Below are 14,635 nucleotides of genomic sequence, written 5' to 3'. Positions count from 1 at the left end.
GCACCTGATTTATGAAGAGGTGTGCGTTTAGATGAGGTGCACCCTACAACCTTGTTTGGACCATTCAACCAGTAAAACTAGATATTTTCCCATGTTACAAACCTCTCCAGGAGTATCAACCCTATTACACACTTTTGGTTCATCGGCATACAGACAAGCTTTATTTCTCAAACTTTCTCTTACGTCACCTACAAACAGTAAAAAGACTTGGACCCAGGACCTGAGGTACGTCATTCGTGACATTTCTATCCTCCACACCATCAGCAACACTCTGATATTTATTCATCAGCCAACTGCGAATCCACTGAACTATCCGGGGATTAAGTACAGTGTCAAAGGCCTTGCTGAAATCCAGATGTCCATGGCACAACCTTCATCCATCATTTTTGCCCTCAGTAAAGTCATGCAGTTTTGGATCCAGCATACAGTTGGTTTTCAGGTGGTGAACTAGCTTTTTCAGAAGGGTTTCCATTATTTTTACTACTAATGAGGTCTATAGTTTTAACCTTCTTCTCTGCTACCCTTCTTAAGGAAGTATGGGTACAACCCTGGCCATTCTCCAATCTTCAGGAGCATTGACTTTTAGAAGGGACAGGTTACACAACAGTACAAAAGGAGCAGAAATCACATATTGAAGTTCTGTATTTCTCAGACCCAGTGAGATGGGAGAGGGTCATTTATAAAGGCTGGAACGCACTGGTGTTGGCCGAGGATAGGGGTATCTGGAGCACAGGGTCTCTTTATGTGGAATGTGTGCAATCCATTAGCAGAATAGGATGCAAGTGGAGAGTGAAAAAAAGGGAGTAAAATGCCATACACCAATGTGAGTTAGTGCAAAGCAATATTTAGTAAGGGTAGTAAGGGGCTTCCATCTGTGACACATGATCAGTGCAGTGATGCATTTCCGGCACGGACCACAGCCATGTGACCAGCCAGATCTCTACTGTACGGACATATTTGAGATCAGTACAGTAGCATCTACATGTTTAGAAGCACACTGCATCATACAATAGCTCACCATGATTTCCTTCAACATAGACATGGTCAGTCTTGAAAATATGTTTAGCACGCAGACAGAACATGTAAAAAGATTTCCCCCCCTTGCCGATCTAATTTTATTATTTTATTTTTAGACCCTTACCTGGGGTCCGTGCTCAGTTTTGATGTCAAATGGGTTCCCAACAATTCTGTTCTTTGCGCGGTGGACACTTTTTTCCACAAATTCATTGTAGATATCCTCCTGAACATATGTGCGAGTGCCAGAAGCGCAGGCCTGTCCTTGGTTAAAGAACAGGGCAAAATGGGCCTGGTCCACCGCCCAGTCCACTGTGAAGAACAAAAAAAAAAAAAAAAAAAAAAAATTCAATGGTATGAAAATGTCTGTAAAATAAATTTAGAACACAAAATCACAAGCTACTTAAAGTGTTACTAAACTTTTTTTTTCCTAATTCCACAGTTCAAATAAAGATAAACTTTGTAATATACTGTATATACTCGAGTATAAGCCGACCCGAATATAAGCCGAGGCCCCTAATTTTACCACAAAAAACTGGGAAAACTTATTGACTCGAGTATAAGCCGAGGGGGGGAAATGCAGCAGCTACTGGAAAATTTCAAAAATTAAAATGGTCGGAGTTTTTGGGTGCGGTGGGTGCTGGGGAAGGGGAGGGGGTGTTTTGGTTGTCTGTCTGCCCCTTCCCTGAGCTTGAGTACTGGGTTTTTCCCCCCACTTGGAATTCAGCCTGGCTGAATATAGGGTATCTGCAGTGCTCCTATTAACCCCTTCCTGACGGAGCAGGAGCACTGCAGATACCCTATATTCAGTAGACAGGGCACTTTCAGACACAGGATACCTAATGTGCATGTGTGTTTGTGTTTCACAGTCATTTTCTACTTCTATATGTATTCTAGGGAAATTAGGGATTTAGAACTTTTACTTATTTTATTTTTTTAAAGCTTTTTTCCCCACTATTTTATGGGAGATTCCATACATTAATATTGCGGCTGGACATAGGACCTCCCCCCCCCAAAAAAAAAAAAAAATAAAAATATATATATATATATATATATATATACAGTCCTATGAAAAAGTTTGGGCACCCCTATTAATCTTAATCATTTTTAGTTCTAAATATTTTGGTGTTTGCAGCAGCCATTTCAGTTTGATATATCTAATAACTGATGGACACAGTAATATTTCAGGATTGAAATGAGGTTTATTGTACTAACAGAAAATGTGCAATATGCATTAAACCAAAATTTGACCGGTGCAAAAGTATGGGCACTTCAACAGAAAAGTGACATTAATATTTAGTACATCCTCCTTTTGCAAAGATAACAGCCTCTAGTCGTTTCCTGTAGCTTTTAATCAGTTCCTGGATCCTGGATAAAGGTATTTTGGACAAACAATGCAAGTTCAGTTAAGTTAGATGGTCGCCGAGCATGGACAGCCCGCTTCAAATCATCCCACAGATGTTCAATGATATTCAGGTCAGGGGACTGGGATGGCCATTCCAGAACATTGTAATTGTTCCTCTGCATGAATGCCTGAGTTGATTTGGAGCAGTGTTTTGGATCATTGTCTTGCTGAAATATCCATCCCCGGCGTAACTTCAACTTCGTCACTGATTCTTGAACATTATTCTCAAGAATCTGCTGATACTGAGTGGAATCCATGCGACCCTCAACTTTAACAAGATTCCTGGTGCCGGCATTGTCCACACAGCCCCAAAGCATGATGGAACCTCCACCAAATTTTACAGTGGGTAGCAAGTGTTTTTCTTGGAATGCTGTTTCTTTTTGGACGCCATGCATAACGCCTTTTTTTATAACCAAACAACTCAATCTTTGTTTCCAAAATGAAGTTGGCTTCTCCAAATGTGCTTTTGCATACCTCAGGCAACTCTATTTGTGGCGTACGTGCAGAAACGGCTTCTTTCTCATCACTCTCCCATACAGCTTCTCCTTGTGCAAAGTGCGCTGTATTGCTGACTGATGCACAGTGACACCATCTGCAGCAAGATGATGCTGCAGCTCTTTGGAGGTGGTCTGTGGATTGTCCTTGACTGTTCTCACCATTCTTCTTCTCTGCCTTTCTGATATTTTTCTTGGCCTGCCACTTCTGGGCTTAACAAGAACTGTCCCTGTGGTCTTCCATTTCCTTACTATGTTCCTCACAGTGGAAACTGACAGGTTAAATCTCTGAGACAACGTTTTGTATCCTTCCCCTGAACAACTATGTTGAACAATCTTTGTTTTCAGATCATTTGAGAGCGGGCTGTCCATGTTCGGCGACCATCTAACTTAACTGAACTTGAATTGTTTTGTAGAAAGAAATGGTCCAAAATCCCTTCATCCAGGATCCAGGAACTGATTAAAAGCTACAGGAAGCAACTAGAGGCTGTTATCTTTGCAAAAGGAGGATGTACTAAATATTAATGTCACTTTTCTGTTGAGGTACCCATATTTTTGCACCGGTCAAATTTTGGTTTAATGCATATTGCGCATTTTCTGTTAGTACAATAAACCTCATTTCAATCCTGAAATATTACTGTGTCCATCAGTTATTAGATATATCAAACTGAAATGGCTGTTGCAAACACCAAAATATTTAGAACTAAAAATGATTAAGATTAATAGGGGTGCCCAAACTTTTTCATAGGACTGTATATATATATTTTTTTTCTACTTGACTCGTATAAGCCGAGGAGGGCTTTTTCGTCACAAAAACTGTGCTGAAAAACTAGGCTTATACTCGAGTATATACGGTACTTTATATATTAACAGTGCTTGTTTCTTCAATCATTTGCCTCTTTCTGTCACCGATCATATTTGTATAAAATAACTTGGAGAAGGGGGGAGGGAGAAGGAAAATGATAGCCCCCAAATGGAGACATCAACAATATATACTTGTGCATGTCAATAAATTAGAATATCATCAAAAAGCTATGAACTGTTGCTCAGTGGTCAAAGGTGTTTTCAGATGAAAGTAAACTTTGCATTTCATTTGGAAATCAATGTCCCAGAGTCTGGAGGAAGATTGGAGAGGCCGCTGTACACAATCTAAGCTGCTTGAGGTCTAGTGTGAAGTTTCCACAATCAGTGATGGTTTGGGGAGCCATGTCATCTGCTGGTGTAGGTCCACTGTGTTTTATCAAGACCAAAGTCAGCAAAGCCGTCTAGCAGGAAATTCTAGAGCACTTCATGCTTCCCTCTGCCCACAAGCTTTTTGGAAATGAAATTTTCATTTTCCTACAGGACTTGGCACCTGTCCACACTGCCAAAAGTACCAAGACCTGGCTTATTAACCTCAGTATCACTGTGCTTGAGTGGCCAGGAAACTTGCCTGACCATAGAGAATCTATGGGATATTGTCAAGAGGAAGATGTTTAAGATACAAACTGATGACTTACTATCAGCATCTGAGAAAATAATGTTAGGACTCTTTCCACCAAGCTCAAGGGTTACCTTCTTCAGGTTGGATTGTCCAGCTGCCTGTTGGATTAAACGGCCCACCTAAAGCAGAAAATTTTATACAGTTCATTTACTTTATGACACATTTCCACCTATTGAAAAACAAACAATTTAACCATTCACACGCCATCACTGCAGTTGCCTGCTTAACCCCTGAACTCAAACACATTGCAGCATATTGATGCTGGGTTCATATCTGCGTTGGAGTTGCTGTTGCAGAAACCACCAAAAATCAGAGGAGAGGAATTTTTTCTCTTCCAGTTTCAGTTTTGAAGGGGGGGGGGGACCCCGGCAGACCCCATTATAGTCAATGTTGCTTTAGCAGTCCAGTGTCACTAATAAAAATGTACTAGAATTCTGGCCTAATTTGCAAACAAATCTGATGTAACACTCCACATTTACAGTTTCATTTTTATTAAGTAGAGAAAATAAAGATTAGAATATAAGGATATTTGCGATGAGCATTTGCAACACATAAGACTACATCTTTCACCAAGCCACAAATATAAGCGATTCTAGAACAAAATAATAGAAGAACAATAAGCATTAATGTTATAAACGATGAACTGTAGTAAAGCTAAACGCAAAGTAACTTTTCCAAATATGGATCTCAGCTCCCAGACCAAGAACAAAGAGACAGCCAGAAAAGGGAAGACACAAAGGACAAACATAGAATCTAAACTAACGGAGGAGAGGAGGAATCAGAAGGATGGGGAAAAACTTATTAGGGGAAAGGAGTTTCAAGGGATCCTGAATAATACATTCAGTAGTAACCATGAGATAGGTCATCTCATGCAGAGCTTTCCAGATAGGAAATCTAAGGGGACCAAATGGCCTAAATTTTTTTTACGGGAGCTTTATCAAATTGGTTATCCTGTCAATGACCAAAATCCATTGTAATTTTTGCTTAACCAAATCTAAGAATACTGATGTCTTCTTCCAACTTATTATTACCAGTTTGCCCGCCAAAAAGATAAACCTTATTCATTTCCTTGCACCCTTTGCAATATCTGAGAGCGTTAATGAAGTTAACTCTTTGACTGAAAGTATCAGGTGGACATTGATGCATGGTCTACTAAAGCACAATAGTGAGGCCTCCAGATACATCAGGGCCAATTGGGAAGGAACCAAGTACTATCATAGGAGGACCTTTCGATCTGTCTCAACCAAAGCTATAGTGATTGAGATTTTCACAATTGCTTCCACCATTTTTGACCAATCTGAAAGTTCAAGTGCTGTTTCCATATCCACTTACTATCTCAGCATATATGGTAGTTTCCAGGCAGGGGCAGACAAAGACCCACATACAGTGGAAATTGGGCCCCTACCCATAGATTGCCCAAGACAAAGGGATACATTGAGGTCACCTCTGTATTTAATACTGCTATTAAATGAGTGATTTGCCTAAGGCAGAAATGTTCTACAACACACATACATCATTCAAAACTAATCAGTGGATCAAATCCCATTCCCACCTATAAAGCAACGTATCCAGAGTAGACCTTTACTCATCCACCATCAAATGAGGAGACTGTAAAGAGTAGCATGCCTTCAACCTATTCCAGAGAGCGAGGGTGTGGGATCTTGAGGAGAGCCAGGAGAGCAGATCAACAGGTAAAGAGCTGACTGCCAAGGCTTTAATGGCCAACCACTGTAGAGCATCGCATTTTGTATGAACCTACCTGCTTAGTAATATCTAGCCACATGAGGTACATCCAACCTTTTTCTGTGGCGTGTTGTATACAGGGAAGATTTAATTCAGCCTGTGAGCTTGTATAGATGTGAATAAGATGGATTCCATATTAAGGAGGGTACTGGATCTGTAGCTGGAAGGGTGGATGAATTCCTATGGAGGTATGGCATAACTATGATCACTGCATCCAGATATTCAGGAGGTATAGGGTTACCATGCAACCATGCAGGAGATATTTACTAAAATTACATATAATGGGGATTTGGGCAAAATAGGCCGCCAACTCGTGTTCCCACATTTATAACCATTTTATGATAAAAAAATAATCTTTCAAATCATTATAAAATTAGATAACTTTTACAAAAAAGGAGTTGCTCAATGAAGAGGTTCTAGGATAGGCGATGGCGATCTTACCTCTGTAGATCCAGTAAAAGCAACTTTATCCACATCCATATGAGAAGAGAGGGCAGCGCCTGCTGTGTGGCCCATGCCAGGAATGATATTTATTACGCCTGGTGGGAACCCAGCCTGAGAAATAATACAATATGTTACTCACATAATCCTAGCCAATAGGGATTTTTTTTTTAAACACTAGTTCTGTACATAACATCAATATGTGAGGGAAAAGCTAAGCCCCTCTACCACCAGTGGCTAAATATTCTCACCTGTCATACTACATCCAGGACTAAAATGGCTTCTAGTTCTATATTACTTCTAAAGTCAGGAGAACTATTAGTGAGCTGGGGGTGAAGACAGAGGACAAGCCGACATCAATGGCTATTTCTGAGCTAATCCTCTGACCATATAAACAAGCAGCTTCAGAACCTGATAAGTGGTTTAACAAATAAATCTCATCCAATTTGACATCAATAATGTAAACCCATATTGGACAGTAAACCTGTTACCAGGTCTACTAAACATACAGGGCATCAAGGCTGCATTTAGCCGAAGAGCAGCTGCTCTCCAAGCTGGCACCATCAATATGTCCTGTTATGTCCTCACAAAAAAAAATACCCAAATGATAAAATCAGATTACAGAGCAATTTTGTTTTAGGCGCCCCCTCTTTCCTTCAGTTGGCACCAATTCGTTCTGCACTAGATTGACAAACAAATGGAAAAAAAAAAAGATAACTGGGGAGTCTTCAGGGTGGTGACTCTAACCTTCAGTGTGGAGAGTGTCAGAGTGGCTCCAACAGTGTAACCTTTTGAGATATCATCTATCATCTATGTGGATCCAGGTGCAGAGGTACATACTGCAGGTAAGCAATAAGCCTCAAGTCCTAAACATCCTTGGTTTCTGTCTGAATTTGAGTTCAGGATATGGTGCAAGCTTCTTAAGATCATACAGCTTGACCTGCTGTGACACTGTCCATTTGACTGGACAGTGGCAAAGTGGTTTAGATTGTCACCTGCCTAGATGAAAGGGTTTAGTCTAGGCCATCACTATCAGTTTGGGTGCAGTTTGACTCTTGGCAAGCGCTCATCTGCTTGAAGAGGTTTGGACCGAGGACAATACCTAGAACAGCTAATACTAAAGATACAGAGATCTGGTGCACAGACCACTATAGACAAGCAGTGGTGATGTGAGTCAATACTGATCTAATATGGCCTATCCTAAGGACAGATCTATATAGTGATCTGTGAAAACGCCTTTAATTGGTATAACAGTTGCAAAAAACAATTGTTTGGAATGTGGAGAAACAGGTGATCCAGGAGGAAAAAAACCGCTTCTAAACATCCATAACTATATCAAGAAACTCAAAAGATTCAGGCACATGGAAAGCACCAAAAGGCAAGTTACCTCCTTCACCAAGCTGGCAACATGTAGGGCAGTGAGGGGCGTCTGCTCAGCAACCTTCATGACAATGACATTCCCAGTAGCCAGTGCAGGGCCAAACTTCCAGGCTAACATCACAAGAGGAAAATTCCACTGCAATGAGGAACAGGAATCAGTTCTGCTACTTTACATTCACATGGCAGAATTTGTACTATCTGGAAAATTCAGCTTCAGGAATAGGAAGCCAATTTTTTTTCTGCTTGACCAAATTCCACTGTTGAATTAGAGAAACTAGGTTCATCTAGTGAAAGAATTGAAGTGAATTCAAGGCAAATTTCAGGTACAATTTGGAGCTCATTTTGAGGTTGAATTCAGATGTAGCACTTCCATATTGACTTGAACAGGATGTATAAAACAGGATGTTGTAAAGTTTCTTATATTTGTTTTCCACTTTAATTATCAAGCAAGTTAGAAATCAAGTGCACACTAACAAGACAGAACCAAAGAAAGCCTACCGGTATGATCTGAGCACACACTCCAACTGGCTCATGTCTGGTGTAGGTGAAATAGTCTCCATCAATTGGGATAGTTTTTCCATGCCACTTGTCAGCCCATCCAGCATAGTACCTGAATTAAAATGAAGAATTAATTAAGACTTGTATTTCATTCACTAGTCTTGTAGGTGTTTTCCCCATGAATGGCAGTAGTGAGTACTACAGCAGATTTCCCATAGACTTAAATGGGATACAGGCTGACAGCACAGGGAAACATCTGATCTGCAGGTGTTCCAGCAGTCAGATAACTGCACATCTATCGTATATGTATCTTAGTTTTGAGAGTACATTAGAGGAAGGACATACCTGCAATTATAAAACAACTTTTCAAAAATTATTAGTAGAGGTGAATAATAGACTTTTTTTGTAATATACCTTACGCTGGATTCACACCAGAGCTTGCAGTGCGTTCAGGGATTCTGTTCCGCTCTCTACATTTTTCATGAAAGCAGCGTTTTACTCTACATATTTTTCTCCCTTTACAGGCAGAAACTGAGCCGTACCACATGGACCCCATTATAGTCTATGTGGTCCATGAGTTTCCTAAGGTATCCACCTATTTTTGAAGTACTCTATGGAGTGGTGCTTACCATGAAGGTTAAGCTAAGGTCAGCTGTGCCCAGCACGAGCAGGTTCTAGAGAATTCTAGCTGTTTCGCCTAGCACCCGCAGCTGTCAGCTGATTGGACAGCTGTTTCCAGTGGCGGGAAATTCAACTATAAAAAGCCAGCTCAGCTGATAGGAGTGTGGCAGTTTCCTGAAGAAATCACCTGGAGGAAGTCAGCGCCCACTCGCCCGCCCTATTGACTTGCTTATCAAGACTGTCGTGAAGTTTTATTAGTGGGGGTTTTAGTCGCCCAGCTATTGGTGGGAGGACTTGAATGGTGAAGCTTTTGGCTACATATTTTACGGTTTATTGGTCCATTAATTAATTAATTCTTTATTTATTGATTGGATTATTCAATTACTTAATTATTCATCTATTTATTTATTCTTTCTGGAAACCCCATAAATAAAACATTGCGGCCTATTTTATTCCACTGAAACAGTCATGTCTTTATTTAATTATTTTGGTAAATTTATAAGTACTCCAGGTTACATGGTTAAACTGATAGTTGTTTTCAGATCCTGTGGGTCATGTCCCACCATGTGTGTGAGGTGAACAAAGAGAAGGACTCTGATGGACGCAGCTACATTAAGTGGAGAAGATAACAGATTTCTTTAATAAGATATATTACAAAGATTCTTATATTTAAGTGTACTGAATTTATGAAAAGCAGTTCTGTAACTGGAGGTACACCTTACTTGCAATGTACACTATATTGGGCCACTTATCTGATTTAGACTTCTATGGGTTAGCTACAATCCTGTGTTTTGATGCGGCCCAAAGGAGAGAGCGACCTGACCAACAGTAAGGGAACTAGTTAGATTCTTACTCATTTATTTTATTGTACTTGCTCTTTACCTTTATTGGAATCTCTTAAATTAGCAATACAAGGCATCATTGTCTCTCACTATCCTTCAAACTTACAGTAAAACAGGACAGAAGAACACCGACTCAATTACTTGCAACTGTACATACAGCTGCACTATATTAGATCAATAGGATCGACAAATTATTTTCCAGAAAGTTTTTTTTACCTCAAACATTTTAATACAATATCCAGATCTACTGCATAGGCCATGGCATAAGGCTTTCCATTGTCCAGGGTTTCCAAATTCTAAGTTTAAAAAAAAATAATTAAATTAAAAAACTATCATATTTTATTACACAATACATATTAACAGCAACAAATCAACGTAATCTAAATTTCCTTGTATGAGTGAATAGTGTAGGACAGTAGCAGGTACACAATCATGGACAAAAAATGGAATAAAAAAAAAATATTTTAATATATTTTACTACCTGGTATTGACTGGCATAAAAAATTTTAGGAAATACTTTCCATTTAATGGATTTACAATAAAATTATTTCCAAAGTACTGGATTCAGTAAAACATAACCAACAATTGCAGTTAATCCTATACATAGCATACTTACAGCTAGTATAGCCCGATCCCTCTCAATAAGATCTGCCAGCCTATTTATCAGGACTCCCCTTTGTGAGGCATCCGTTCTCCTCCATGGTGATCCCAGCTTAAATGCATCTCGTGCAGCTTTCACTGCCTTGTCAACATCTGCCTAGAAAAGGACAGTTATTGTATCACATGTATTTAAGGGTTATAAAAATATATCATACCATACATCTGAACAAACACACACACACAAAATATTATATATATATATTGTCAGGGTCTGAGGTTGCTAGGTGGGGTGGCATAGACACACAAGTCCAGATTTTTTTAGTCCAAAAAGGTAGAGTTTTATTTTTTACTGCACAAGAAACGGTGCAGCAATAAAAAAAGAAAAAAAACAAACAAATACAAAATAAATACCTGCCCAGTTCTTAACTAAACACATAAATACCGTATTTTTCGGACTATAAGACGCACTGGACTATAAGACGGAGGAGGAAAATAGGGAAAAAAAATTTGAAGCAAAAAATGGTAAAATATTTAATATATGGGAGTTGTAGTTTTGCAACAGCTGCAAGGCCACATTGACAGGTGACCCTGCAGCTGTACGGGGACGCATAGAGTGTTTTTTTTTTGCGGGGCCAGAAGTACTTTTTAGTTATACCATTTTGGGGAATGTCTATTGGTTAGATCACCTTGTATTGAAAAAAAACCCGGTGGTTTATGATTAGAGATGAGCGAACACTAAAATGTTCGAGGTTCGAAATTCGATTCGAACAGCCGCTCACTGTTCGAGTGTTCGAATGGGTTTCGAACCCCATTATAGTCTATGGGGAACATAAACTCGTTAAGGGGGAAACCCAAATTCGTGTCTGGAGGGTCACCAAGTCCACTATGACACCCCAGGAAATGATACCAACACCCTGGAATGACACTGGGACAGCAGGGGAAGCATGTCTGGGGGCATAAAAGTCACTTTATTTCATGGAAATCCCTGTCAGTTTGCGATTTTCGCAAGCTAACTTTTCCCCATAGAAATGCATTGGCCAGTGCTGATTGGCCAGAGTACGGAACTCGACCAATCAGCGCTGGCTCTGCTGGAGGAGGCGGAGTCTAAGATAGCTCCACACCAGTCTCCATTCAGGTCCGACCTTAGACTCCGCCTCCTCCGGCAGAGCCAGCGCTGATTGGCCGAAGGCTGGCCAATGCATTCCTATGCGAATGCAGACTTAGCAGTGCTGAGTCAGTTTTGCTCAACTACACATCTGATGCACACTCGGCACTGCTACATCAGATGTAGCAATCTGATGTAGCAGAGCCGAGGGTGCACTAGAACCCCTGTGCAAACTCAGTTCACGCTAATAGAATGCATTGGCCAGCGCTGATTGGCCAATGCATTCTATTAGCCCGATGAAGTAGAGCTGAATGTGTGTGCTAAGCACACACATTCAGCACTGCTTCATCAAGCCAATACAATGCATTAGCCAGTGCTGATTGGCCAGAGTACGGAATTCGGCCAATCAGCGCTGGCTCTGCTGGAGGAGGCGGAGTCTAAGATCGCTCCACACCAGTCTCCATTCAGGTCCGACCTTAGACTCCGCCTCCTCCGGCAGAGCCAGCGCTGATTGGCCGAAGGCTGGCCAATGCATTCCTATGCGAATGCAGACTTAGCAGTGCTGAGTCAGTTTTGCTCAACTACACATCTGATGCACACTCGGCACTGCTACATCAGATGTAGCAATCTGATGTAGCAGAGCCGAGGGTGCACTAGAACCCCTGTGCAAACTCAGTTCACGCTAATAGAATGCATTGGCCAGCGCTGATTGGCCAATGCATTCTATTAGCCCGATGAAGTAGAGCTGAATGTGTGTGCTAAGCACACACATTCAGCACTGCTTCATCAAGCCAATACAATGCATTAGCCAGTGCTGATTGGCCAGAGTACGGAATTCGGCCAATCAGCGCTGGCCAATGCATTCTATTAGCCCGATGAAGTAGAGCTGAATGTGTGTGCTAAGCACACACATTCAGCACTGCTTCATCAAGCCAATACAATGCATTAGCCAGTGCTGATTGGCCAGAGTACGGAATTCGGCCAATCAGCGCTGGCTCTGCTGGAGGAGGCGGAGTCTAAGGTCGGACCTGAATGGAGACTGGTGTGGAGCGATCTTAGACTCCGCCTCCTCCAGCAGAGCCAGCGCTGATTGGTCGAGTTCCGTACTCTGGCCAATCAGCGCTGGCCAATGCATTCTATTAGCCCGATGAAGTAGAGCTGAATGTGTGTGCTTAGCACACACATTCAGCTCTACTTCATCAGGCTAATAGAATACATTGGCCAATCAGCGCTGGCCAATGCATTCTATTAGCTTGATGAAGCAGAGTGTGCACAAGGGTTCAAGCGCACCCTCGGCTCTGATGTAGCAGAGCTGAGGGTGCACAAGGGTTCAAGTGCACCCTCGGCTCTCCTACATCAGAGCCGACGGTGCGCTTGAACCCTTGTGCAGCCTCGGCTCTGCTACATCAGAGCCGAGGGTGCGCTTGAACCCTTGTGCACACTCTGCTTCATCAAGCTAATAGAATGCATTGGCCAGCACTGATTGGCCAGAGTACGGAATTCGGCCAATCAGCGCTGGCCAATGCATCCCTATGGGAAAAAGTTTATCTCACAAAAATCACAATTACACACCCGATAGAGCCCCAAAAAGTTATTTTTAATAACATTCCCCCCTAAATAAAGGTTATCCCTAGCTATCCCTGCCTGTACAGCTATCCCTGTCTCATAGTCACAAAGTTCACATTCTCATATGACCCGGATTTGAAATCCACTATTCGTCTAAAATGGAGGTCACCTGATTTCGGCAGCCAATGACTTTTTCCAATTTTTTTCAATGCCCCCAGTGTCGTAGTTCCTGTCCCACCTCCCCTGCGCTGTTATTGGTGCAAAAAAGGCGCCAGGGAAGGTGGGAGGGGAATCGAATTTTGGCGCACTTTACCACGTGGTGTTCGATTCGATTCGAACATGGCGAACACCCTGATATCCGATCGAACATGTGTTCGATAGAACACTGTTCGCTCATCTCTATTTATGATATATGATTTTCTACTTTTATATATATATTCTAGGGACAGGAGGTGATTTAGAACTTTTATTTATTTCATATTTTTATTATATATTTTTAAAGCTTTTTTTTTTTTTTACTATTTTATTCCCCCCCGGGGGCTTGAACCTGCGGTCACTTGATTGCAAGTCCCATAGACGGCAATACAACTGTATTGCCGTCTATGGGACATTCTGTCTATTAGTATTACGGCTGGTCATAGACCCAGCCGCAATACTAATATATAGCAGTGACAGGCCTGGGAGCCTCATTAGGCTCCCGGCTCTCACCCGCACAGGTCGGCTCCTGTGATATCGCCGCGCAGGAGCCGGCCTGCAACTTTACAGGTACGGGGCCGGTGGGGACCGGCCCCGGGGAGAAGGGGCCACCGATACTGACCCGGCATCCGCTGTACTAGAGAGGCGGATGCCGGCAAGGGATAGATGCCGGCACAGGTGCCGGGGCCTGAGACATCGCTGCGCTCCTCTGCCCTGCATGAAGCCAGCGGCGGGGGGACGGAATAGCATCACTCCTCCCGCTGCTGGCTTCATGCAGGGCAGAGGAGCGCAGCGATGTCTCAGGCCCCGGAGTTTATCACTTGCCGGCTTCCGCCTCTCTATTACGGCGGGTGCCAGGCGCCACATTCGGCCTATAAGACGCACCCTTCTTTTCCCCCCAAATTTTGGGGAAAAAAAGTGCGTCTTATAGTCCGAAAAATACGGTAGGTTACCTCACCTATAATAGCAGATTCAATAGCAAAATTGAATGGTACAAGACACAGCTCCCACAGTGTGACCTTCCAGCTGGCCCTGCAGCCTAGCTCTATCCAAAGTCTTGCTGCTGGAGCTGACCTTTTAACCCCTTCCCGCCGATGGCATTTTTTGATTTTCGTTTTTGACTCCCCTCCTTCTAAACCCCATAACTTTTTTATTTCCCCGCTCCCAGAGCCATATGAGGTCTTAATTTTTGCGGGACAAATTTTTCTTCATGATGCTACCATTAATTATTCTATATAATGTACTGGG

The 14,635-nt window shown here is 42.0% G+C and overlaps 1 protein-coding gene across 1 annotated transcript in view; it reads right to left on the bottom strand.

Annotated features, from left to right (window-relative positions):
- Positions 1-14,635, bottom strand: part of LOC142203115 (aldehyde dehydrogenase, mitochondrial-like) — a 35,830-nt gene that overhangs the window by 8,402 nt on the left and 12,793 nt on the right. Inside the window, exons 3-9 of the mRNA XM_075273609.1 lie at positions 10,538-10,678; positions 10,138-10,217; positions 8,459-8,570; positions 7,968-8,096; positions 6,581-6,694; positions 4,413-4,515; positions 1,142-1,326 (exon numbers count right to left, since the gene is read on the bottom strand). Of these exons, the coding sequence (XP_075129710.1) occupies positions 1,142-1,326; positions 4,413-4,515; positions 6,581-6,694; positions 7,968-8,096; positions 8,459-8,570; positions 10,138-10,217; positions 10,538-10,678 (864 nt within the window). The remainder of the gene's footprint in view (positions 1-1,141; positions 1,327-4,412; positions 4,516-6,580; positions 6,695-7,967; positions 8,097-8,458; positions 8,571-10,137; positions 10,218-10,537; positions 10,679-14,635) is intronic.

This window comes from Leptodactylus fuscus, chromosome 1 (genome assembly GCF_031893055.1).
Source record: "Leptodactylus fuscus isolate aLepFus1 chromosome 1, aLepFus1.hap2, whole genome shotgun sequence".
Taxonomy (NCBI): Eukaryota; Metazoa; Chordata; class Amphibia; order Anura; family Leptodactylidae; genus Leptodactylus; species Leptodactylus fuscus.
The sequence above is the reverse complement of the archived record's forward strand: the minus strand, read 5'-3'. Positions and strand labels throughout refer to the sequence as shown.